This window comes from Acromyrmex echinatior, chromosome 3, assembly GCF_024713525.1.
Source record: "Acromyrmex echinatior isolate Ae372 chromosome 3, ASM2471352v2, whole genome shotgun sequence".
NCBI classification, from domain to species: domain Eukaryota; kingdom Metazoa; phylum Arthropoda; class Insecta; order Hymenoptera; family Formicidae; genus Acromyrmex; species Acromyrmex echinatior.
This window is the reverse complement of record NC_141854.1, coordinates 20,968,020-20,995,958: the sequence shown is the minus strand read 5'-3', so window position 1 is coordinate 20,995,958 and position 27,939 is coordinate 20,968,020. Positions and strand designations below refer to the sequence as shown.

At 29.1% G+C, this 27,939-nt stretch overlaps 3 protein-coding genes across 15 annotated transcripts in view; 2 read left to right on the top strand and 1 right to left on the bottom strand.

The window, feature by feature from the left end:
- The window catches only part of LOC105146188 (clavesin-2), a 14,676-nt gene extending 11,741 nt beyond the window's left edge, over positions 1-2,935 (top strand). For both annotated transcript variants that reach the window (XM_011056288.2, XM_087403866.1), the window contains exons 5-6: positions 85-297; positions 873-2,935. In XM_011056288.2, the coding sequence (XP_011054590.2) occupies positions 85-297; positions 873-1,562 (903 nt within the window). In that variant the 3' untranslated portion in view covers positions 1,563-2,935. The remainder of the gene's footprint in view (positions 1-84; positions 298-872) is intronic.
- On the bottom strand, positions 2,837-20,291 carry LOC105146190 (fatty-acid amide hydrolase 2-B). Of its 4 annotated transcripts, none has more exons than XM_011056293.2 (10): positions 20,157-20,283; positions 15,137-15,641; positions 6,409-6,616; positions 5,816-6,019; positions 5,469-5,674; positions 4,930-5,072; positions 4,671-4,849; positions 4,115-4,504; positions 3,803-3,985; positions 2,837-3,725 (listed from the first exon to the last, which is right to left on the bottom strand). In XM_011056293.2, exons 3-10 carry the CDS (start codon positions 6,610-6,612, stop codon positions 3,627-3,629), a joined length of 1,608 nt encoding a protein of 535 aa, XP_011054595.1. In that variant the 5' UTR covers positions 6,613-6,616; positions 15,137-15,641; positions 20,157-20,283; the 3' UTR covers positions 2,837-3,626. The 4 variants fall into 4 exon arrangements, with proteins under 4 accessions (XP_011054595.1, XP_011054596.1, XP_011054597.1 ...); XM_011056294.2 differs by lacking the exon at positions 20,157-20,283 and adding an exon at positions 16,315-16,450; XM_011056295.2 differs by lacking the exon at positions 15,137-15,641 and having other exon boundaries at positions 20,157-20,291.
- LOC105146189 (cytochrome b5 reductase 4) lies at positions 16,702-27,939 on the top strand. Of its 9 annotated transcripts, none has more exons than XM_011056290.2 (11): positions 16,702-16,841; positions 19,884-20,233; positions 22,817-22,987; positions 23,674-23,774; positions 23,871-24,024; positions 24,482-24,738; positions 24,826-25,048; positions 25,387-25,681; positions 25,860-25,946; positions 26,490-26,648; positions 26,826-27,939. In XM_011056290.2, the coding sequence occupies exons 2-11, from the start codon at positions 19,981-19,983 to the stop codon at positions 26,878-26,880; spliced, it is 1,755 nt and encodes a 584-aa protein (XP_011054592.1). In that variant the 5' UTR covers positions 16,702-16,841; positions 19,884-19,980; the 3' UTR covers positions 26,881-27,939. The 9 variants fall into 9 exon arrangements, with proteins under 9 accessions (XP_011054592.1, XP_087259986.1, XP_087259985.1 ...); XM_087403860.1 differs by lacking the exon at positions 16,702-16,841 and adding an exon at positions 17,902-17,991; XM_087403865.1 differs by lacking the exon at positions 16,702-16,841 and adding an exon at positions 22,152-22,341 and having other exon boundaries at positions 20,160-20,233.

The window sequence follows — 27,939 nt, the reverse complement described above, 5'->3', positions numbered from 1 at the left end:
CTTAGACTCGGCGTCCACTTCTACGCTGGAATTGTTACATGCCGCTTGAACGCTTAACGATGACCTAGGGCTCCTTTTTTTCAGCAATCCGGTTTCGTCGCCGTGGTAGACTGGAGCGGATTCTCGTTACGGCAGGGCGGTGCATTGGGAGCAGCGGCTCTGCGAAACTTAATAGCTGCTCTACGTGGGCGATTTCCCGCCCGATTCAAGGCGATACACTTCCTCTCGGCGCCGCTCTACGTCCAGGCAACTCTGGCCCTGGTGAAACCGTTTTTGGATGAGAAGACACGGAATAAGGTAAGGCATAAGTAATGTTTGAAAAAAATCTTCTAAGATATTCATCCGTTCTTATTTCAAAAACCGTCTTAAGATACTAATACGACTTGTTGATTGATTCATATTAAGATTATATTTAAAACAGTTTTAAAGTCTAAGACTCGACTATAAACCTAAGTAAAATATGTCAATTGACGCAATCGGCTTGGGGACAAATATTTACATAATTATAATGATGTTTCAATAGTTCAATGTACGCAACGAAAGATAATTAACTGTAAAATTTTGATATATATCATAATAAAAATTTATCATTACGTCTGCGTGCAAATAGATCAACTAGACTCGGTAATTTATTTTCTGATCATTTGCTATCCAGTTTTTATCATATCTAGCAAATACTGTTCAACGTATAAATCCATTTCCGTTGCTTGCCTACGTCGTAATCTGCAAGAAAAACATAAAGTAAGCTGAATTTCTCGGTAGAGCGGTACCTTCGGAAATATGCATAAATGTGGCTACAAATTATTATTTAGACTCATTACTGATAACCGCCCCTCGAACGCAAAAAGATGTTATCGTTTTTCTCCTGGCAGATTTATCTGCACGGCAACAATCTCAGTACGCTTCACGAACACCTGCCAACGGACATCCTGCCGGCGGAGCTCGGTGGAACGGGGCCAGCCTTCAACCCGGGATTATGGGCCGAGCCGGTCATCCACTCGGCGATGAAAGAGGCCGAGCTCGCCGCCGCCGCCGCTAAAAAGGGAAAAGACCATCATGTCGATGTGCAAGAACCGGCCAACCTTCGAGACGGATCGGAAACCGCAAACGAAAACCATCAGAGGAGCGATGGCTTGGACGTTCCAATGAATGCGGATAAAACATTCTTGAACAATTCCGACAATTTCACAAAACTCTCTTATGGGAGAGCGCTGCAAATGGATGTAGAGCTAGATGTAATAAATAAGCGATTGAACAAACAGAAAGAGGCGACGGGATCAGTAAGAAATAACGAGGACAGAGTTAAGGAACAATTACACGAACGAATCAGTAACGGAAACATAAACGAGGCGCGTCATTCTGAAGATAGAACAGATCAGACCAATACTATTGACTTGGCGTTTTTTGACGCGGATATCAACTTGAACGAGTTTGAGATGATTTCCAGCAGGTCGTGCAACGAGAGCAAGGACAACTCGTTGGACAATAGATTAGAAGAAAGAGCTCTCATCACCACCGGCAATAGCGAAACACCGTCGGAGAAAACGAATCTCATAACGTAATGTCGATCTCTATAGATCTAAGTATTTGTAATACTTACTGATAGAAATCTATCTTTTCCTGCTAAATGAATTTTTTATAGGTGACGCGAATCTCTAAATAATGGCTCGAACAGTCTCGAGATATCGTAATTTTATGATCGCAACAAATTCTCTTGTAGACTATTTTCTAGATATAATTTGGCTCGATGCTTTTCTGGTTATGGATTTCCGCTTTCTTGGAATGTATAAAATCAGGAAGTGAAATTTTTATATTGACCTTAAAATATCATTAGAAATGAGTATTACAAGCGCACTGAAAAGTCGTCGAACGTTTTCAATAATTTTTATCCTTGAACTGTACTTATAAAACATGCAAAAATATTAAATTTGTATTAAAGTTTATAAAAATATACGACAAATTTAATAATGTTATGATCCTTGCATTAGGTATGTTTAACTTAATTATGACAATGTGGTATCTGTTTTATTAAATTATACATAGGCAGCTCTTCCTAAAACAATTTAATTAATATTAAAGAGACTATAATAGAAAAATAAGGGCTGTTCATGCTATTTCGTGATCATTCTGATATATTTAATAGGAACCAAGTATGTTTTGCAAAATTTGTAACGAAAATTTGTGATTGGTAAAATGTCTTTTCTGTAGTTATGAGAACTGAAAAATGAATGAGCCTGAGACATTTCGTGAAATATATAAATATCATACATTACAAATAGTGCAGTCTTAATGAAATCATATTTCTTTGCTAGTAGAAAAATAAATATTTTCAATACAATCTATATTTTTTAAAATAATGTATATATATATATAGACATTTTAAATAACATCTACGAAATATATTTTTTTTTAGCTTATAAATTCAAATGCTGTATATTGAACGTATAATGAAACTTATTTTTCCAGTAACTATTTGTCTCATAGATAAATTTTTTTGCATATCTGCATTTTTTACATACATATATGTAATAAGTTATTTATTACGAAGATAAATCAGAAAATTTGAAATTTATAGAACTCTAAGATGTGATTTATTATGCACTGCAAAAAATGTACAATAATTTTGACGCGATGTGATATAATAACATATATTTAAGTTAAAATTATGTTTTAAACGCGACAACTTACATTCCGCGCTTCTTTCCTTTATATTATACTGATTACTGTAAAAGTACTTAAGCTATAAAATTATTTTACGTTATCCATATTAATGAAATAGTTTGTTATTCACAACAGTAATGCTGAAAAAAGAATAATGGATATGAGGAAGATCTAATTGTGATGAAATAATATAAAAATTTATTTCGATAGATAAAATATATATATATGTGTGTATAAATTTTCAACATTAATACATGTCTTAAATAATATAGAATGTCTTATCACATGTTACCAAAAGCACCCTGCTACCATCTGATTTTACATACATCCCGTATGAAAATAGAAAATTCTACATATAGAAGTCTGAGGTATATAAATACTGCAATTCAACATAAAATGAAAAATATTTGTATTTAGAACTATCTTTTCTGTTATACAAATATTTAATGTCTCATTTTGAAAACTAAGATTTCCGTTCTTCTCATGCAAGAGCGCGTATTTGCACATAGCGATCTTTTTTATTTTATGTTGAATTAATATCGTTAAAATATAATTGGCTGTATTAATATCGCAACATCGAGCGTTATATTTCAAGGAATCCCAATAAGCAATTGGTCAGAAGATTCATGTACACTTTCTTATTTAGATAATATAAATGTAACCTTGGAATTTGATAAATGCAAAGTTACAACATAATCATACATATATAAACTTACTTCATCATGAAATTTACGAAATATCAAATATTGTAAGAAATTTCATATTAAATGCATGTGAGTATACATACTCATATATACATATTCGTATTCATATAATTTGTACTTTATCTCGATAGTGTTTACATAGATGAAAATCTTGATATAAATATAATACTTCGCAAAAGAAAGATGGCAGGGTCGGTAAGATGAGGCTTTTATGTGTGTATCGTTCATTCATAGAATTATTGTCTATGACAGTATTAAACATCAGGCTACTATTGTTGGTGGTACCCATCCTCCGAAACCTCGTTCCAATTCTTCCGCAACAGCGAGAGTTAAATGATCTTGATAAAGTCCTGCTACGATCTATATGATTAAAACTATATTACTTAAAATACAAATGAAACAATACCTTTTTTGCATAGAAATTTACGAATACACACTTGTAATCCAATGGGAAGTCCTTGTTTATTTAAACCTAATGGACAAGCCGTAGCTGGTAGGCCTAATACATTAATGATTGCAGTATAAGAAAAGTTAAACGGCTTACACAACGGTTCATGGTGCATTGGAGCTGCAGTCGGATGTGTTGGATACAAAAATACACCATCTTCTCCTAAAATATCCTAAAAAAAATATGATAAGTATAAAACATTATGTATATTTTTATATACAGAAAAATTGTATAGCAATAGTGACATTTGAAGCATACATTGATAAAAATCATATAACAAAAAAAAATAACACAACAGTACCTTAAATTCCCGATAAAGATCTTTACTCTGTTGCATAAGTCGAACATGTTTCTCACTTCCATGTTTTAAGCCGCATTTTTCAAATATGGCAGTGACAAGAGCAATAAAAGTGTGATTGCTCATAAATAATATCCATTTAATAATTTCCAACCAGACATTAAGTTGACCTTTTCTATTGGTTAGCTCGTATGAAAAATCTTCCTCCTCCTTGCATGACATGTTTGCCAACCAGAGGGCTATGCTTTTTTTAAACTTCTGTACGTTTACTTTCGTGGCTTTAACTTTGTGCGCTTTTTCGAAATAATTTATCACTCTTTTCATAGCGGCTTTTATTTCTGGATCCACTGGCGAAATCAGATACTGACCACCATCGTCTTCCATATAATAGAGCTAAAGTTACATAGAAATATTATTCCCTGGTTATTATATGATAAATTATTAATCTTGATATTTTGCAAAAGCATGCATATATAAAGTAAGATTAAGTTCAAGAAAAACTAATTAAATTTAAGAAAAAATAATTAATTTTATTTCAATTTTAAACTTCATAATTTACCTTGATTTGCGAAATATCCACTTTCTGATTTAACTTCAATAAATCGGCATTTTTATCTGCGATAATTTTAAGAATTAATGTTAAATCTTGTGCAAATCTACACATTGGTCCAATGGCGAGTAATTGCTCTTGATCATAGCCATGTGCACTAGGATATTGACCATCATTCGAAACAATTCCTATAATTTAATAAAAATGTAATATTTTCACGTTGATAACAAGAAATATTTAAATTATCCAAATTCTCAATCCTTCTCACCCTTAGTTGGTTTATGACCAAAAATTCCATTGAAGAATGCTGGCATACGAATAGAGCCACCAATATCCGAGCCAATTCCAAATGGTGATCCAGCTGCTGCTTGTATACAGCCTTCACCACCCGAAGAACCGCCCACAATATGTCTGAAAATGAATAACAATGAAATAAGAAATTTTTGTAGGATTTTATCTTGTTATTTCTGTAGTACATTCAAATTCAAATTATAATAAAGTTATGAAGAAATTTCGTAACTGCTACCTAATATATATTATATATATTGATATATTTTATAATATATTAATTTATAATATTATAATACACATATATTGAATATTAAAACAATTCAATAATTATATTTTACCAATATTCTTTGTGATTTAATTGTACATTATAAAACAAAATTTATTTCATCTCCTCAAGAATTTTTTCGATAAAGTTTCGATAAATAATTATGTGTTCAATAAATATTGTGAAATAATTGGAGATGATATTATATTATACTAATGATACGTGTTGATATAATTACCAACGTATTGTACCTTGTATTATATGGATTCTTGGTGATACCAAATAAACAATTATTGCTTTCCCACCACATTGCCAGTTCTGAAACATTTGTTAGTGCCAGAGGTATGGCTCCAGCTGATCTTATTAATCTTATCACTTCTGCATCTCTATCAACGATAGTATTTTTCCGTATAACTAGACCGGCCGTTTGTTGCATGTTTTTGATTGCAATACAGTCCTGCAATGCAATAATACAAATGATATTCTTAAATTATAGTCACGTAATTATCTTAAGGTGATAAAAAGCAAAAACTTAATTGTTTAAATTCGGCTCTTCTAATAAAATTAAGTTGTGAAACAAATAAGAATCAAAAGTTACCTTGGTGGTGAAAGGTATGCCAAATAATGGTTTTTCTTTGGTCAGAAACTCCGCAGAAGGAGCATCCTGAGATTTTAACAGTTCGTCGCATTTTCTCGCTTCTTTAAGAGCTTCTTCAAAGCGTTCTGCGACCACGCAGTTGAGTATCGGTTGAATCTCTTTTATTCTTTCTATATACGAAGATACCACATCTTCGGAAGTTAACTGTGAATAATAAGTAGTTACATAATCGACTAATAATTAGCCAACATGGGCAGAAGTGTGTCATTTAGGTAGTTAATAAGATTTATCCTGATCATGTTATTAATTATAGTATTTATTAACAGCAGATCTAATTCTTTTATGTTTTGAAGAAACGATTAATGGTATTAATGGAAAAATAGAGAAAATAGGCGAGTTATTTTTATTTATTATGTTTAAGATAAGCATCGCAGTATTATTGGTCATATAATTAATTAAAAAATAAAACTTCACTTTTTTATTCGATAATTTAAAAAGCGAGCAAATAACTGGTAGAAATTTATCAAAAGCAAGTTGTCAAATTTTATCAAACACTGAGCAAATTCAAAAAGTGTGAGATAACAAAAACTTACTTGTCTATTTCGAATTTTTAATGCTAAAGTGGTTGTGCTGTGCAGGAGAGTTAAATCTTTGATGGGTGGTTGAAATTGCGCCGGCCCTCTGACAAAAGCAACTAACAGTGATATTCCTCTCACAATTAGTTCTACTAGACGATGGCACACACCTAGGATCTGTCGAGTTTGCATTCTGCTTCGTGTTTGTTCTTCAATTGACATTCACCTGCCAAGAGAGAAAAATATACATATTTGTACAAATTTTAATAATTTTAATGCGTTTAATTGTCCATTGTATACATATTCATAAGATGCATTCACTAACAAAAATTAAAAAAGCTTTCTGCATTATATATTTTGATTAATCAGAATCCAATTAAAATATTTAATAATAAACGTAGTAATTAAAATTAAATTTAATATTAAAAATTGTTTTCATAAAATTATTTGTTCATAAATATTCATAAATCAAACTCGTTAAATAAAGTTTTACGAAGAAAATAATGATTTTACAATATTAATATAATCCGCTATGATTCACAATGTATTCAATGGCGTAATGGAGGTTAAAAATAAAATAACATAAGAATAATCAATTTAATTTTGTAATTTAAAAATTGTAAATACGCATCATTCGAAAATACGAGTAAAAAACAGGAATTATTTCCATATTATGGATTTTATAATATCATTATATATGACAATTGCGTGTTAGAAATTTATTGTGACGTGGTACATACTGATCGAATGCAAATATGAATCATCATTCTGCCTTGGAAAATGTTATCGTATGAAGACTCGCAATATCGTACGAGTACAATTCGCCTACAACTTATATTGATTTCTTTTTTGACATGAAAATATTCTGTTTAGTATATATTTTAATAATTCCTTATATTTTTTACATTATTTTCCACAAATTCGTTAAGATAACGTTTTCAATTGTTAAACAAATTTATTTTCAAACGTTGAATTATAATATCTAAGTAAGATAGTTTGTAAGAATAAAATAAAATTCTTTTCATATTCAATTATAAATGAAAAAGAGGCAGAAAAATGAGGATTAAAGGAATACGTTTAACGGAAAATATGATATTATTTCCTTATTATTTTTTAATGAGTCGTTTTAAAATCATTTTGTTATGTTAAAAAAATAATTAAAAAATGATATCGAAATTTATTCTTTGTAAATTAATGCTGTATATCACACGAATTTACGGACAAGTAAAACATACTAAAACAGTTTATTGTTAACGGAATTTTACTGAACATTGGTTTCTAAATATAATATATATAGAAGAAAAAAAGAAATATTTCAAGAAAGAAATATTTCAAAATCATGCTTTGTTATTCTCGATTGCGTACTTCACATACTTATGATAACTGATAACTTAACATACGTGACTGTATGCTGGCAATAAATAATAATAGATAAGTAGCAAAATTTCGCTGCCGGAAAATTACATAAATATTCCTAAGCAAACCGATTCAAGGGTCGTGAATTCTAGAACAATGCACACTTAAACACTTAATCCGGTGGACACTCATTAATGATATAATCACGAAATTACTTGTCAAGGCTAATGGAACAATATGCTTGAATTTAAGCAGCTTTGCACATAATGGAATTACAACAGGATGATCTCTTTTGTACACGATGGCAAAATGCACCATAAACTATTCGTCTGTACTACGATTTTGTTTAATTACGATGTTATTTGCTGAAGAGAGTAAAAGTTTCAAAGCTTGTCGAATCTTGAAAGTGCAAATTCACCTAGTTCAAACAGTAATTTAATTAACAGCTTGAGCTAAAAGTTCGAAATTATTTAATACAAGTGGTGTTTGTTTGTTATTTCGCTTGCAATGTTGTAAATGTAAAAATTTGCAGATGTAAAATGATAAACTTTTAATTAATTCTTTTCAAAAGATCTCCGTCAAACTCTATAAACTATTTATGTTTAACATCATTTTTATGGGCAATTAATTTAATATATTAAATCAAAGTGTAAGCTTGTAAAGCTTTATTTCGTAGTAGAGATCTTTCACGTTTTTAGAAAAATCAATTGAGAGATTTTATATATCGCGTAGTTTCGCGAATTATGAATATGTCACATTTCACGTCTCTGATTCATTGTCGTATTTTGAATGATGTTGGAGAGCTTGTGCGCGAACACGAATCACTTCTCGGTTTAAACAAGGCTATTTCGTGCAATCGCTCAAGATACACAAGGTTATAAAGTCGCTACGTGCAAGAGTAAAGATAATACAATTGAAATAGTGCAAATAAGTGGAATTTAATAATGCCCTATTTGATACGTTCTGAACATTCGTTTATTGACGAATGTAACACGATTTATGTTAAACTACTTCAATGACAAACTTGAGAAAATAAACAAAATACACGTGTTTGTTACGTGTATACATGTGCTAATCTGTAATATTATTTATCATTCGTTAGATAACGATGCAAATTCATTGTTATGGCAAGTTTTACGATAAGAAGTACAACTTGAAAAGTTAAATATATCATCATTATTATACAGAGACATAAAAATGAGAATAATTCAACATATTTACAAACAAGAATATTTACATAAAAACCGGTGTGCAAACGCTCTATATTTTATTAGAGCATGAATTATTAATATCAGTGTTGTTATAAAAGTATATATTAGACTTCTGCATAATTGAGATAGTCAGAAACAAAGTAGGATATATGAATGTATATTGTATATATACAGACATATATATATATATATAATACATATACATGAAATATTTCATAAATATTATTATATAAATTTTGACAAAATAAATTGCTTATCATTTTTATCGCGAACAATTAATATTTGGAAATACTTTTGTACAGATAACTTAATATAAATAGGATACCATATCTCAATTTAAAAATATATACAACAAAAATTACATGAATCATGCATTGTTCATCTATCGGTGAATAACTGGGAAATTCTGCTTTATTTTATTTAAGATTTTTAATACAATTTCTAATTATCTAATATGTATTTTCCGCTGTGATCGTTATCCTTATTCTATACAATATCACGGTATCTACGTTGTTAAACTGACATAAATTATTGCAGAAAAATAATATTTATATATTTGATGTAAACACATGTTAGATTCATATATGTTTATTTATGAATGTAATAGAGGAAGTAATAAAAAAAATCGTGTTTTACATCATTTATCACTTTTAGACGGCACCGCTTTTCTTTCGCTAGGAATACCATAGCAAATATTATTTACAAGAAAATAAAATTGAGGATTAATTGAAGGTAATTTATTTTGGAAGGTATTTTATTTTAGACGATCAATACAATCTCCCAAGGCTAGCGAATCGTCCATCAAATAATTCATCTTTACGATCAATTATGTCATAACGATCTATTATACTATAACGATAATTATATAATAGGAAGAAACGATGATTCGACAATTACGCGGAATTAATTAACCAAGGTTGTCGAATAAAAAAAGCAAAGATCGAGACTATCTAAAAAGAACACGAAGTGTATCACAGTGCGCACAGTAGCGCGTCGAATACAATCGTTGACAAGCAGATGTGTAATTTCGTCCAAGGTTATTAACTCTAACGATAACTTTTCCTTCTAGTCATCGACCAATTTTCATTCAAAACGCACCTGTCTAAAAGAAAAAAAAATTTAAATAAATTAAAATTAATTATTTTAATATTTAAAGAAAAGTACATTTTCAATGTACATGAAAATATATAAAGATAAAAAAACATGATTTTACAAGAAAACATTCTAAAATTTATATCGTCGTGAATACATAAAGTATGCAATCGTGCATAACAAAACACAATTTTGAAATATTTGTTTCTTTCGACATTATACAGGGTGTCCCAAAATTCGAGGATAATGCAGCGTGAAACTTCATAAAAAATTAAGTAATAAAAGTGTAAACCATTTTTTTCTATGAAGTATTTTTTTAAGTATAAACGTTTAGAGTTTGACTAGTAAGCATTGATTAAGAAATTATTTGTCTATGTGACGTGCGTGTAATAGTATTAGATACTAAATAAAACATCGTCGTTGTACGCATACTATCATACGGATAGATGACTTTTAACCAACGTTTATACTTTAAACGTTTTTATTTTTAAAAACCTACTTTACGGAAAAAAATTGCTTACATTTATATTATTGCTCAGTTTTTCACGAAGTTTCACAATATTACAAATTGCAAAATTAAAATTTTCTACGGATTTTAAGACACCTTATATATGTAGAAATTAATCTGGAGATCTCAAAATTTTACTAATATCGCCTATACTAGCGAATATAGTCTTACAAGACTTAGAACAAGAAATTTTCACTATTAATAATATTATCTCTCTGTTTTATTTGCGATATGTCGATGACATTGTGTTAGCTGTACATGAGGAAAAGGTTGAGGAAGTTCTAGATTTATTTAATTCATACCACGACAGACTTAGATTTACGGTTGATTTTGGTGATGAAAACGGTATCAATTTTTTGGACGTTAAAATAATGATTCAAGAAGGAAGCATCATCTTTGATATGTATAAAAAACCGACAAATTCGGGGAGATATTTAAATTATTTTTCGAATCATCCATTAGCACATAAAAAGAGAGTAATCATTGGGCAGCTTGACAGAATTTTAATGTTGTCCCATCCCAAATTTCATGAAAAGAACATTTCGGATTTAATTCACACTCTTCTCAATAATGGCTATCCTCTCAAATTCTTATTTTCGACGATTAACAATAGAATAAAAACTTTGGAAAATAGAACTAATCCAGAAAAAAATCGTGAAATAAATAATAATGATTATGATTCCAACAAAAAAAAATTTTTTACGATACCATACATAAGTAAGGTTTCTGAGAAATTCAAAAAACTTGCATATATTCATGGGTTTAATATAGCCTATAAACCGATGAATAAATTAAATACAATTATAAAACAGGAAAGGATCCTTTGCTTAAGGATGACCATTGTGGGGTAGTTTATAAAATTAATTGTTTGAATTGCGAATCGTCATATGTTGGCCAAACTAAGAGAAAATTAAAAACTCGTATTAAAGAACACAAGACTGATATTAAGAAATCTACTTTGGAGATATCAGTTGTTTTGTCACCGTGTGAATGAAATGCATGATTTGGATTGGGATAACATTAAAATTTTAGATACAGAACAATCATTGATGAAACGAAGAATTTCAGAAATGATACACATTAAAAACCAAATAAGTGGGATCAATAAACAAAGTGATATTGAAAGTTTGCCTGATGTTTATCTTCCTCTTCTAAAGAAAGATCTCTCTCGCACTTAATAAATAATTCTAGAACTTTGCAAACTATTTGACTCATGGATATAAATAGCCGAAAAATATGCGATACGACCAATAACAACACATAGTGTCACGACAAATTTCTATCTGTGAAATGATATACTTGTAATTCATCGATTATTTTGCTGTAAAACAGGTAATGTTTCCTTTGTTTACTCCGTTTTAAAAGATATTAATAATAAAATAAATTATTGTAAATTAGAATCTGGAAATTCTCGTTCTACACTTTTTACTACATGACTTCTGACGTTCTAACATTATTATATGAAGCATCGTCGCTTTGATGCAAACACGATCTTTACATTAATTATAACACACATATCGATCTTATGACAATGGCTAAAGATGAATTATTGTTGAGTGCGAAACGTTCCACGATTTTTTGCTAATGCAAATAAAATTTTATTGATCATCTTATTTTGTTTAATTAACCTGTAAATACGTGTACTTTATTACTTAGCTTAACACAATCTGTTGTTTATTTTTTACTAAAATTACTAGATTATTTATTAAAATTATTAGATTATCGGGCTAATCAAATTCCAATCTTCAATTTGCAATTCTCAATCTCCAATACGTAGTCCAATATAGATTTAAAGATTTTTTTACATTATTTGGTGTCACAATCTCCCTTGCAATTTATCTTTCTTTTTTTTCTATATTTATTTTTTATATATTCCAAATTTAGAAATAGACAATGCTATCAGGTGAAAAATCAAATAAAAATAGAAAAAATCCATTAAGCTTGTAAGGTTTAGACTAAGATTAAGATTCAATTTGAATTTGACCAATCAAAGTAAAGTTCACTAAACTTGATACTGGTGTCCTTTCTTCTGATCGATTAAATTTCAATTCATTTTTAATTTGTAGTCCGATATGGGTATTACTTATTTCTCGACCACTCACTTCTTACTATTCAGATTGTGAGAAAACTATTATTATATATTATATTTCTTTATTTAAATATATTCAATAATTTTACATATTGCATAAATATGCAGGAACAATCTATTTAAACAAAAATATTTAAAAATTAATATTTTGAAGAGTATTTTGTCATTTTCAAGTATATCTTCTGCTTCAATCGATCGGAGAAATTCGACCGGAATAATCGTCTGACATACATTTGTGATTGACATTCACATAATTTAGCGTTCTCATTATTCGATTTCGCGATTTCTCGCGATAAACTGTATTTTATTCCGGAAGTAAGCATCCGTTTACCTGTATGTACGTCAATGTCTGTCACAAATATCTCGCGTGCTCAAGAGACGTTCAAGTAAACTCAGCAATCGGAAACCTTTTTCTTTGTCTTACGACAACGGTGTTCCGATAAAAAATTATTCATGAATGAATATGTATAAATATGTATAAATATACACGCATAAATATTAATAAACATGTATAATTATATATGAAATATGTATATACATGTTCGTACATCCTTTTTTCTTTTGTAAAATTACTTTTTAATGTAATAGAAATAATAATAGTAATGGAAAAACATTAAAAATAATTAAAAAAGTAATTTTCGCACTATTTGTTTTAGAAAAAATCAAGTTTGAAGAAATGTAAAAAAATTATTTATGTACAGTTATATAAAATTATGCATAATTATGTATGAGCAAATTTTTTACATTTTTCCAAACTTATTTTTTTCTAAAACAAACAATACGAAAATTATTCCTTTAATTATTTTTTATGTTTTCACATTACACATCATTATTATTTCTTTATTATTATTTACATTAAAAAGTAACTTTATAAAAGAAAAAAGGATATATGAAGATGTATAACGTATTTCATATATATATTATAATTATACATGTTTATGAATATTTATGTGTGTTTATGTATGTTTGTACATATTTATGCACATTTATGCATGAAAAATTTTTACTGGAAACAAGTAGTTCACCTTCATGTCACCTTAATCTTCGAAAATATACACGTAAGATAAATATCAGTTAATGGACACCAATTATTACACGAAATGACAAAAAAATTAAATATGTATTACGCTTTTAATAATATTATATGCACGATCCTAAATTCATCTTATCAAATTTTTATAAATAATGTTATATATTTTTATAAACAAATTTATTTAGAATCGTGTCATTAAATTTAAAATATTTATTTTTAATATTTAAAATTTGGGTCATTTCGTCCAATAATTGGATCACATCTACTAATTGTTTATTAATTAGTATATTTACCTTAGGCTAAAACACAATTAAAAAGCAGACATTGAAACAGAAACAGGGAATAAGTAATTTCAGTTTATCAGAAATCGTGTTCTGATATATTGATAGATTGAAATCCGTTTATTTTCTGTTTCTATTGTTTGTGATTTTCAATTGTGTTTCAGGCTTGAGACGTCTTTGCAAAAATGTTTTTAAAACATTTTGGAGTTGATTGTGTATCTTGAAATGAAATGAAAATTATAAAAGCATACATTCCATTGTACACGATTTCTGATAGATTGAAATCTATTGTTCCCTGTTCCTAACTACCTGTATCTTTTAATTGTGTCTCAAACTGAAAGTCTTGAATAATAAAAAGCTCAAAATATGAACAAGGAATAACAGATTTTAACCTAACGTTATTTAAGAAATCGTGCATTCTAGTATACATGGTTTCTGATAGGTTGAAATCTGTTATTCCCTGTCCTTGTGCTTTTCATTGTATTATATTTAAGGTTTAAGACATCTTTTGCAAAAATGTTTTTAATTCTCATTTCCATCAACGTAGATTAACTTTAATCTCGGTTCAACTTACTCTTCATCCTTTTCCAATCTTTAAAACTAGAAAAAGACAAAGAGTAAGTTGAACAGAGATTAAAGTTAATCTATATTAGTGGAAATGGATATAAGACGTCTTAGAGTTGATTATGTGTCATAAAATAAGATGAAAATTACGAAAGTAAACATTCTATCTATACGATTTCTTCGACTATACGATTTCAGATAGATTGAAATTTCTTATTTCCTATTCCTATTACCTATGCTTTTCAACTGTATCTTGGGCTATTATCTCGTGCGTCTGCACGGTCGATTTTTATCCGTGCCGCTCCCTTGCACGAGTAGTCGACGGAAGCGGAATGCTCACTAATCGTTTACGCAAATAGAGATTACCGGCGTGTCGCATCAACCCACATCAGCAGAGAAGCCTTTGTGAAAAGTACGGGCGATAGAAACGATGAATATAACAGATTTCAACCTATCAGAAACCGTGCATTCTAGTACATACAATTTTGTGAGAAGTCGAAATTTGTTGAAATTTCTGCTACATGTGCTTTTCATTGTATTCAAGGCTAGAGAACAATCCGGTTCCTCTTCTTGCTCCTTTCGTAAATTCCACGGGTCACGCAGAGTACTCACCGGGATGGACGAATGATTTAAACCGGAACTCATTGACAATGTCACGGGATCCTGATTACTCTTTTTCTCTCGATGACGGCTGTCTCTTTCTTCTTTTCCGTATCGTTGATACTCGACTCAAGACGCGGCCGCCGATTTTTCCGAACACCAAGCGATAACTGACGTCGAGTACCGTCGTGGATTTCGCTTTTTGCACAGAACGACGCGCCGACACGGACACAATTCACCCACCACCACCATTCACTGTACTCCGCCGGATCCGCGCGCGCGGCTCACTTCACACCGATCGGGTCAGGTTCGACTCCTGCTCGAGTTGCTCCGATGTGTCACGAATCTAGCCGAATCTAACGGCCTCGAGCGCGGGATGAATCGTGGAAGGTCCAGGAGCGGTTTTGAATTCTGCTACACCCTCGATTTTGTATTCGAATGTACAGGATGGCCTTCGAGGGTCCGCGATTTCAATGAATTTCAATGGTTCAGATTCCTGGCGATTTCATGGGACTTTCTAATATTGGAAAATGTAGAAAATTAATTAAATTTTGAGATACGTTTTAATTAGAAATTTCTCTCGCAACGAACAGTTAATTATATTTAATAATTAGTGAATTTAATCGTTAAATTAACAATAAATAAAATGATGTTGATTTATGAGAAAGATTATAAAATAAATAAAAATAATTATTTGTAGATATTTTATGTTTTTGTATGCGTCTCTCTCTAAATGTATAATAAATAAGAAAATTTATGTATTTTTTTTATATGACGCATTTAATTTATTGTTCGTATATTATATTTGGTTTAATTTAAAATATATATCTATTTGCTCTATAAAGCTATTTATTTTCAATGAACTTCGAAAAATTATACATGTATGTAAAGTAATATAATAATTGTAATTAATATTATTATTACATAAATATAGCTCAATAAAATATAAATAAGAAAACTGATATATTTCTTTCTCATATAACGCATTTAATTTATTTTTTCATATTTTATTTAGCTTCATTTTATAGTTTCAATTTGAGTATAAAAGAATGTCTATTATGTCGCAGAATTGTTTATGTTTCAAGAAATGGAAAACTCCATATTTAAAATTCAGTAATAACATTATCATAAACGCGTTACTTTACTTACGCATTATTTTACTTACAATTAGTCAGCTACTTAGTACTTACACTTAGTCATTTCGTAGAACTCTTTGTATCAAGTGATAAATTTAATAAAGAATTTATGAAAAAAAAGCTAATACGAAACCAATGATTGAATCAACATCTGTCATTAATAAGACGTCATTAATAAGACGTCATTAATAAGACGGGTTCAATGATGTACGGCCTTGCCGCAACGCTCCTGAAGTTGGCCGCAAGACGGAGCAACTCTAGACGGAGCACATCCAGAACCTAACCTCCGAAATGTGGTCTCGATCACGGGTTCGAGCACAAGCGATTTTCGAAGCCATTTAACTCTTTCCGGCGAAGCGCACGCGTGTGTCCTGATATGAGTTATCGTTAATTATCGTGACGCAATTATCGTGACATTTGGCGTGTGTTTCTATATATCAGACGTTTACCGCACTCAAATTCTCTTGACGATTGTCGCGTGCGTAGGTTGTCAGTTTGCTGGACAAATAACCTAATCCGGGATTGAGTTCGCATGTTTCATGTATGCCGCGAACAAGGATTGAAATATAAATATAATTCTGGTGAGTTCCGTTGTAATCGTTCAAAAATAACATTTCCTTAAAATTTATAATTTCAACGAATGGAAATTAACGTAGAAATACTTTCAGAAAAAATTGAATTTGTTCAGAATTGGAATTTATATTGAGTTGTGGTTGCATTATATTATTTTTAATATATATTATATTCTAGTATATTAGATATATATATATATATACAATAAAAAAATACATATTATTTTGTGTATATTAAAAATTAAGCTATAAAGATATAAAATGTACACTATAATTGAATTTTTAATAATAATATTAATTTTAGGACAATGAACCTATTTATTATCAATTTATCATTAGTAATTGTTTATTAATAGTTTATCGTCAGTAATTGTTTATTAGTAGTAATTATTTATTACTTGATAGGAGAATAAGATTATATATCTCGCAGATACATTCTTATTCCAAAGATGTAAACATATTATTTTTTTATTTTTTTTTTATAACGTAAAATGTCAGAGTTTTGTGTTTGCATTATTATTTATATAAGAAACACATAAATTTTTTGCATTTATCTGTTTATTGATTATACATATATATTAAAAAAAAATAAAATATTTTTTTCCTTAAAAAATTGAAAACTTGCCACTTTTTACGAACGATATTTTCTATTTTTTATACGCTTATTTTTTGTACTATCATACATAACCTATTTTAAAGGGAAATTATTTTGTTTCACGAATATTCGTGCAAAAGAGCCTACAATTAGTTGAAGTAACTGTTCCAGTATAAACAACACTAGCTTGATGGCTTATTCATGAAAAAAAAATAAATAAATATCTGTCAGAGTACGAAACACAAAATGCACAAGTCTCATGAGACTGTTATTGAGAAGTCCATAATAACAAATAATAAACAAAATCGATACTACATATATCGAATGCATCTAACAATATTTTACCTTTATTTTAAATTATATAATTATTTCTTTTTTAAATGTACATAATATAAGCGTTTAGGTAAATAAGATATAGGGATATCTCGTTCAATGTTACATTCAACAATAAGAAAATGTCCAAATTGTGCAGGAGACGCCTACAAGAAAGCTCGCTTTTCACTGACGCAGCAGAATGCTGAATGTTGCGTCGTAACCTCCTGCCTTTTAATCACTCGACAAAAAGTATTTAATATTCTGCATAATTTTATTATTATTCCTGTGTCAGCAAGAATGCTACCGCAAGACTTTCAAGATAGGTTACGAATAGAATCAAAGTCTTATAGTTCTTAACTTAATTTTATATCGTAAAACGTTCTGAGCATAAATTCTTAAATACATAGCGTTCGATATTACGTTTTTATACGGAAAATATTGGAATATTTTTTATTTCTTTTTAATTTATTTTTATTATAATAGAATATTTTTTTAATTTAATTTTTTTTTTACAATTCTTTCTTTATTACAAATTACAAGCAATTATGCAGGGCGAAATAAATTATTGAAAAATGTAAACTTACGTTTTTTTAACTTTATTATATATCTTGCAGTTTTATTCTACTTTATTTTATTGTCAAAATATTTTTATTTTTTTATTTTTTTATAGCTGGAATAATATATAAGCATGAGTATAAAAGTAAAACACGATTAAAAAGAAAATGTACACTTTTTAGCGAGAAAATGTTATTTATGTGCATAACTATGTGTTATCAGGTAAACGTTAATCCTAAAAGTATCTTTAATCTACATTTTCTGATTTAATCATTGAATACATACTAGTGTTCGGTTAATCTCACGTTTTTTATATATTTTGTTTTAGTTCCAATATTTATTTCTCTTTTTGAGCGAAGAAAACATTAGAGTCTTAAAAATATTTTGAGATTCAAAATATTTAACTTATAACAAAGGTTTCTATGAAAAACATATCTCTATTTTAAATACGATAATTTTAACGATTTTATAACATAAAATAATTTTAATATAAAAAATATTATACTTTTAAAACTTCTTCGGATATTTTCTTCGACGAGGCTACGCGGTTTTTGAATTATTTTTGTATCTTGATATTCTTTGAATATAAAAACAATGTTGAAATATCTTGGATCTAAGAATAATTTTTAATTGGTATTCATTACATCTATTTTTTAAGAATTTAAGAGATATAAATAAAATTAGACATTTTTATAATTTTATTTATAAATACTAGGATTCTTTGATCTTGCTTTTTCCAACTTTTTAGCTAAATCTAGCGTTTCTGTGCACATAAAGCTGAGTTTAAATCTGTCAAATATATTTGTTGAGGGACAATCAAAAGTGAAAGTGCATAGAGAAAGTAATTGAAAGCGAGTTCACTAATACGACTACGTATCCTAATGCATCCCACTTTCTAGATTTGTGAACCATGCAATGCAAATGAATGATGATGAATTCTCGCGTGTAACATCATAAACTAGTTTTTACAGTGCTGATTTTGATTTTCGATTTTAGAAAACATAATATACATATATAAAATAATTGTAATGAAAAGAAATAAAATATTTAAAAAGGGATAATATTAAAATAATGATAGATTAACAATCTAATCTTGTGTTGAATTACTTTTTCTCTTGAAAAAATTTAATCTCAAAATTTTTTACAATACTTAAAAATATGATTAATAGAATTATTTTCTATACTTTATATTTACACTTGACATCTTGCATTACTTTATGCTCTAAAATCTCTAAATGATTTTCGGATGTAAAGAATTATTTACTATATAAATTTTTACTTGTCTTAATTTTCGAGATACAAAATTTTAATTTTGCAATATCATTGTTACATATTTAGTTTGTAAAATTAAGCATTTAGAAGCAGCTTAGATCATTTCCATTTTCTTGATTAAAAATTTTAATATTTTTAAATCGCGCCATAAATGCTATTGATTTTAACATATAATTCTTATAATAATTATATAGTTGCAATTATAATTTTGTGCATTAAATTATTATGATAACGTTTTAAAGAGTTACTAAATTTTCATCAATGAACTATTAAATTTCGTCAAAATAATGATTTGCTTTAATCATGTGTGACAGAATTCAACAAGATAAATCATGGAGTCTTTATCGAGACGTACATGACGAAACATAACGCTTTTACTTTCTCGGACTTTCCATATTAAAAAAAAAACTGATGGAATCAATAAAGAAGAACGATTCTTCAGAGACCCAATCGAGAGATGAGAATGGAAAAGAAAAATGTCATAGTCATTATGATATTGATGATGTACAGGACAAAATAAAAAAAGTGGACGTGAAAACGTCTTCACCTATGAGTCTATTAGCCAGGAGTACTTTAACGTTACCTACCGGTGTCGTTAGGTCCATTCAAAGCGAGCAAATGAAAGCAAAAACCAAGACAATGCCATCGTCTGGATCTGCTACTGGTAAGAACATTTGATTCTTCTTTCTTTCAACCAAAATAATCAGAAGTAATAGTGTTATAAGCCATGTGTAATAAATTATGTTACATTTCGTGAACCAAAGAAAATTGTACGAAAGAGCATATAAAAAATAGAGAATGTGATGTAGAAAATGTGATATTTTAAATCGTGATATTTTTTTTATAATTTTTGATAGATATAAAATTCTTGAAATATCAATAATATATAAATATCAATAAAACATTTATAAATAAAAATATCTATGAAATATATATAAAATTCTAGAAATATCTAAAATTTTGCGTCATACAAAAATAATTCTGTAAAACTGATATAATTTCCGTTTTTGTTTATTTTTATACACAATTTATATCACCTCATCCGAGATAGTCTTATTATTTTAATTGAATAACACACTTTATTTAATCAATTAAGTAATAGCTAGCTTTTCGTGTTACTAACTCTGTCATTGAGAAGATCTTGATACACGGAGAAGCGCGCTCCGACTGGCGAGAGATCCTGCGTGTTGAGCTGAGCGTCGTCCATCGCTACTATATTGATCTCTACCTATCTCAGGGTTATATTCGGCCGCGTGTTTCAGCGCAGTACTCTCCGGTCCTTCACCACGAGATCACCGGAATCTAGTCTCGTTTCTCGTTACTGATGAGATCCGCGATTTGCATCGCGTTTCCGTCCTAGTTTTAGAATCGTAGTGAACATTGTTTCTTGATAATGTAGATGACCTTGTCATTTCTTTTTCGGATACATCTCGTATTAAGCGAACGATTTGAGTATACTGTTAGCCGCACATTACATCATTGCACACGGACCTTAAATAATTAAGCATTTTCCTTGTATCTTTATTATTAGTACAACGAATCGATGGTGACCTGAGTCAAGCTATCTTGAGTCAGAGATGTTTAACTTATCTAGATGAAGAGGGTTTAACTGAAAAAGGTTTAGATGAAGAAAGATTATCCTTGCATCTTTATTAAAATTCTAGTTCTCGAATGTATATTAGCATAAATATCTCTCTAATCTGCATAAGACATTTTCTAAAGATTATTATTTCTTTTATGAAATTTTTGACAAACGTTTGGACTTATTTTTTGGAATGATTGTAAGAGTTTGATAAAGAATCTCTTCAACTTCAACTTTTTTATTTTTTTAAATGTTTGGCCTGTGCTAAATTAAACTCATAATTAAAATTTGTTAATCAATTCTATGAAATTTATTTTAGATATAAAACTTCTTTTATTGTACAATGATATTATACATTAAACGCTTTAATTGTAGTTTTGCCAATGAAAAATTAAATTTAAAGCTATATAATTAAAACAAATCGATGAATGTGGAATATTTTTTATAAGCTTAATTAAACGGAAAAGAAAAAAGGGCAGAACATTTTTTAAATTAAGTATAGCAACGTACATTGCTATGAATTAATTAAATTAAAATAAAAGACATACATAAATCTATATCAAATAGATGTTGGATTATCAGCATATTGAATGTCGGATTAAAATTTGTCAGCCAGTGACGAACGATACACATTGATCCTGTGAGATCTGTTCGAAGTTAAATTTGCACGGTACTTCCGTCTCATGAATTTGCTAGTTGTTTGTCTCATGAATTACATGTACCTTAATTGGTTTTCATTAGTTTTAACCATTGATATATAAATTTGTTTAATATATATACATTAGTATACATTTTCTCTATATGTACGTATTATCGTATATATTGTGTTATTGACATTACCTGTGACATTATTACATTTCTAACATTCGATACTAATAATACATTTCTTTGTAAAACCGATGTCCTCGTTTACGTCGTGTACTTCATTTACTCTTTCATCTTGTTTATCTCTTCACGTTAAACGCGTTAAGAAAAAATTGAATTCCATGTTATTATGAAGGTAAACTATGCAAATTGGCATATTGTGAGAACTTTTATCGCGTTTTGCACGAAGCAACTGCAAAAATGATATTGTCTCCGCGATCCTTGTTGTCCCGATGAAAAAATGCCACGATGCTGCGGTGCTTCTTTGGTTTCCGCCGCGGATGGCAATGGATCTCCGCAGAGCCTCGGTCTGCAGATCCAGGACGGTTAGTAATTAGTGTAATTGCCAATTAATCTATTTTCTCCATCGCGTTTACATGCATCCATGCTCGTGTATGTTCATTATAGATAAATTGCGCCTCCCTTATGTTCTCAACCACTAATTTGTAATGCGTAGATCGAATGAAGGAACAAAGTTTTAAACGTTGAAAGTACTTTCGAATAATTTCATTTTCATTCTCAAAAATATGAAAAAAAAAAGTTAATATTCATCAGATTGAAAAATGTTAATCAAGAATTTATGAAATATAATTGAAGTAGTAAATGCATTATAATTGAAAATTAATTATAAATTAAATAATAAAATTGAATTATGTGACAAATGATTTATATAATAATCTAATAATCTAATAAGCTACGAGTATTATTTCATTTATGTATTTGTAAGTATTTTATGCAATATAGAAAAAATGTAATAAAATGTTTATAATGAATTTCTATTTTTTGTTTTCTTTTTTATAGGAAATCCACAAAATAAGACGGCCTTAGCACCGGGGCATAGTTTGATGGATTGGATCCGTTTGGGTAATTCGGGAGTCGATTTAACTGGAGTCGGTGGTATACCACAAGTCGTAACTTTATCCGAGCTTGCTAATCATAACAAGCAAAACGACGCTTGGATTGCAATCCGAGGTTTGTTTATTTTTGTACTTTATGCCTGCCTAAAAGAAGACTTTTTGCTATTGGTAACAACTTGAAATATTTAATATACCATTAGTAATATGTCGCTTATTTGTTATAAGCGTTATTTTTATAAAATACTTCTAAAATAATCCGGAGTATTAAATAACTTATTCAGATCTATTTAATCCTGATTGATATTTCGGATCCAATAAAATCAGATATTTTTTCAGCTATGTTGTGAAAAATTGATAAGAAATGTCTTTCACAATCTTACATAATTTTAAAGTACATAAGATGGCATTCATAGTCCGTTCTTATTTCAAGACTATCTTAAGTAATATCTTAAGACTAATACGGCCTTCTGATTGATTCATGACTTCTTAAGACTGTACGGTTTTAAATATAAGATCTGACTATGAATACCGGCTATAATCTTATTTTTCGGATTTTTATCTTCACAATGAAAAAAAATCATTTAATTATGTTAACTTTAAGCAAAAATACATTTAAAGTACATTAGACTCGCAAACATTAATTAAGGAAATTTCAGAATGGGATACTACTAATTAGAATTAAATATTCAATAATGATTAGAAATTTTACTAGTGTAATTCATTTTTTATTATTTACTGACTTATGTCGACAAATTTAATATCGTTTAGCTTTGATTCTAACAAATTTGATTTTAATTGCAGGAGTGGTATTCAATGTTACACGTTATATGGATTTTCATCCAGGAGGAGTTGACGAATTGATGAGGGGTGTCGGGAAAGACGCCACGAAATTATTCGATAACGTAAGATTCTTCTTTTTACAATCTCACATTTTATATTATTATATCGTCTCGCTAAGTGGTAATTATTTTTATGTACCCGTAGATCGTTAATTCCAGGTGCACTCTTGGGTGAATTATCAGAGTATTTTACAAAAATGCATTGTAGGTAGATTAAATCGTGGGATTTCCTCTGCGTCAAGCACTTCCTCAGTAACGGAAAAGTCGAACAATTCTTTGTCCGTGACATTGGGTCGAAACATACGTTCTACTGGTGAATATCTATTGTAACAGTTGCACCGTATTGTGTCTAAGTCATCTATATTTAGAAAAACATTACTGAATTAATAAAGCACAGATAGTATTGGCTCATTACAGAAGTTTATGTCTAATAAAGTTTGTATTGTTTGCAAGCAACACAAACGAGATAATTTTCTGTAAATTGATGAATTTAATGTCTAAATTTTATTATTTTATGAAATACGACAAATTTTCGAGTATTTATAAAATTTTTTACTATTTTATTTATTTAAGTATCGAGAAATATTTCTGTTTGCAAAGCCTATTCAAATTACTATGATTAAACTAACAAATATACTGCATATTTGTTATATTAATAATTTACAATTAGAATGATAAATACAAATAGTTCTGACAAATGTCGAATTTTATCCAATCATTCATTTATAAGATGTAGAACAACGATCAGAGCAAAACTTTTATTGTTTCAGTACAAAAGGCAGTTGACGAAAACTCATCGAATTTGCCTAATGTGAATATGGATTGGCGACAAACATCTAATTCTATTACACTCTTTTATCAAGGTGTACGCAACTATCCAGATGTATATTACCGATTACAAAGGTTGAGTGACTCGAAAATCATTTTCAGGCTAATTTTTGAAAAGCACATTATCATTCATGAGATCGATTTAATCGCAGATGTGGAATGGCCGCCAACATATAAAAGAGATTTCGAGATAATGCAGGTAAATTATTGAATCAGTTTATTTATATTTATGATTACATATTTTCTAGTGCGTATTTCGTAAACTCAAAAAACATATATGTTGCAGGTAGACTTTACGTTTACAAAAAAGCTTAAAGATATTTGGAAATCTCAGGGAAATCATACATTATCGCAAGAATCATTCACAAACAAACGCACATACAAAGAGTACGAAGTACTCAGTAATACACCTCTTTGCAAATTGGTTCATTTGTTAGTTTTACGTGCGAAAAATTTTCTAGAAGTAATTCCCGTTGGGAAACACATAGAAGTCAAAATGAACATAATGGGTAAGTGATAGCATAAATATCTACTTTCAAAAAATATTTATTTTTGTCAATTAAATATTTATTTACTTTTTATTGTTCGAATAAACTACATTTTAACAATAAATGGAATATTTTAATTTATAAACAGTAGCTTTACTAGTTTACTGTTATATAGTAATCTGCATGAAAAAACAGTTTTTCAAATCAACATTTTTATTTTTGATAACAGAATAAACATTTTCAATAGAATCGTATAAAACGAATCTAATCTATATATTTATATAACATATTTATATCGTATTTATAAAAATATACATTATAAAAAATATATTGATATAATATTTTTATGTTTGTCGCAGGAATGGAAATATCAAGATCATATACGCCTGTCCCACCGTGCCTTCATCCCGAAGATATGGCGCCAAATTACAAGCCTGATTGCATTTGCTTGATGATAAAGCGATATCCAAATGGTGCACTTAGTCCGTCCATCACCAAATTACAACCTGGCCAAACCCTTATAATGAGCAATGGTTTAGGTGCCTTTGTAACCGAATCTTTCGATCGGTATCCTGTTATTCACATGCTGGCAGGTGGAACGGGTTTAACCGCGATGTTAGGAATAATTCAGCGAGCTTTAGCGAGGCACAGTGTGTAAGTATTAGTATATCTCCGTTTGAGACTTTCTCTAAACCATATTTTATTTTTGGAAGAATAAAGTAATACGAAATAAAAATAGTAAAAAAATATTATGCTAACAATAGCATAGATTAGTTAAACTAATATATTACATTATTTTTTTTATTTTTAATTAATTTGAAATCTTTTTCAGAAAATTAATCAATCTTCTAAATTTTAATAAGAATGAAGACAATATGTTTTATGTGACGCAACTTGATAAAGTATCTGCAGAAAAGAAGTAAGTACATGCATGGAAATATATAGAGATTACTTATGGCCTCTAGCATTTTAGTCTTTATTTCTTCATGTATATGTTACGAGTAAAGTCCGCAAGTGGATAATGTCAGTCAGCATTGTCCGAGCAATGTCGATACTGCCCCATGTCGACAATGCGGATTTTGCCCTTAACATATGTATAAATTTGTATAATGATTACGTATAAACATAGTTTCTCCTTATTAAAATTAAAATTTAATTTAATCATACAAATTTATATAAGTATAAAGAAATGACTAAAATGCTAAAGGATGGTATCAGGAAACACGGTAGTTTCCGCGCTATTGTATAATATATATTTTATATATATATATATATATATATGTATTTTATATATATATATATATATTTGTATAATATATATATGTATATATATGATGTATAATGATATACCATATGTAAGAAATTGTATCCATCATAAATCGATATGAGATATCGTACGTCACTTATTTTAAAAATAAAAAGAGATTTTATCGAACTGAAGATTATTAACGTCTCGTATTAGGTTCAAAGTTACACACATCCTTTCACATGCAGGAGATAAATGGGAAGGTAGACGCGGTACAGTATCCGATAAATTATTGAAAGAATTGATTGGCGAGTGTTCACCAGAAGGATGCATATTTACGTGTGGACCAAAAGGATTTATGCTATCTGCGAAAAAGTACGTAGCATTTTTTTAATTATTAAATGTATTTTATATTTTTTATAATTTAATAAGTGGCATAAACATAATTTATATAATTTTATTATACAAAGATAAAAGTTGTATAGCCGCTCTGATTTGTCATTTTCAACACCTTGCTGTTTTAATTATTCATAAAATGGCATCTTATTTTAGGTGTATTCAAATACTTGGTTGGAAATCTCACCAAATGTATAATTTCGACGATTAATCGTCTGTGCTGAAAGTATACGTGCCATATGTATGTTCCTTTCCTTTTAGAGAGTCTTCCTAGAGAGCCTAATAAGATGAAACTCGTACCTGTCAAACCACGTTTAGTTAAATATTTGGATTTTCCAGCAAAAGAGAAACAATGTAACATAGTGATCGCGCGCGTTTTATCTTTATTTAACATTGGCAAACGTCGAAGATACAATGATTCACTCTGTTACATTGTGTCATCTGTGTTTCTTGGACTGGAAAACATCCATTAGTTCTGTGATAGCTGTGTGAACTGTCATTGATGTATCTATCAAGGCGTATTTTTCTGGAATTATGAAAATTTTTAAGCACTTTTACTCCCATTTCCGCCCATAACGATGCATTCTAGCTGCGATAAATTGTAATACTGTCCATAAAGTAGATATGTACATGTACTTATTGCAAAACCAGATAATATGACAACCCGAAAATAGAGGCAAATCTGTATTGTGATTTACATGGGAAAATGACATATGCCTCACAATATATGGAAAATCTGTTCTATACAGTTCTATTGAAAACATTCTATTGAAAACAAATACATTGAAAATATTCTATTGAAAATATTCATGCATGTTTTATTTTACAGAGGAAATGTTAATTTAAGAACTGTCTTTTCATGCAGACTACCATATAATAGTAAAACTATTCTATGTACTTTCAATTTTATATAGTTTATTAGTTGTATAATTAAGTTATATAATCATGGGTAATATACTTTTTTTGAAAATTTTAAGAGCGCATAGTAAATACATAAATAAATGTTTGATAAAAATGAATAGATATTACTTTGATTAAAATAGAGTGCATATTTCTTGTCTAGGATCAATGATATTTTTAATTAGTATTTTAAATTTATTAAGTTAAACGTATATTTTTAATACGTGTTGTTAGCCTTATTTTTATGTAAATAAATTAAGATTAAATAATGTTCTTTAAGGAAAAATGGCGTAAAATATTGTATATTTACACATAAATATATATGCCGATATTAATTAAAAATATAAATACATGAAAAAATGATTGAAAA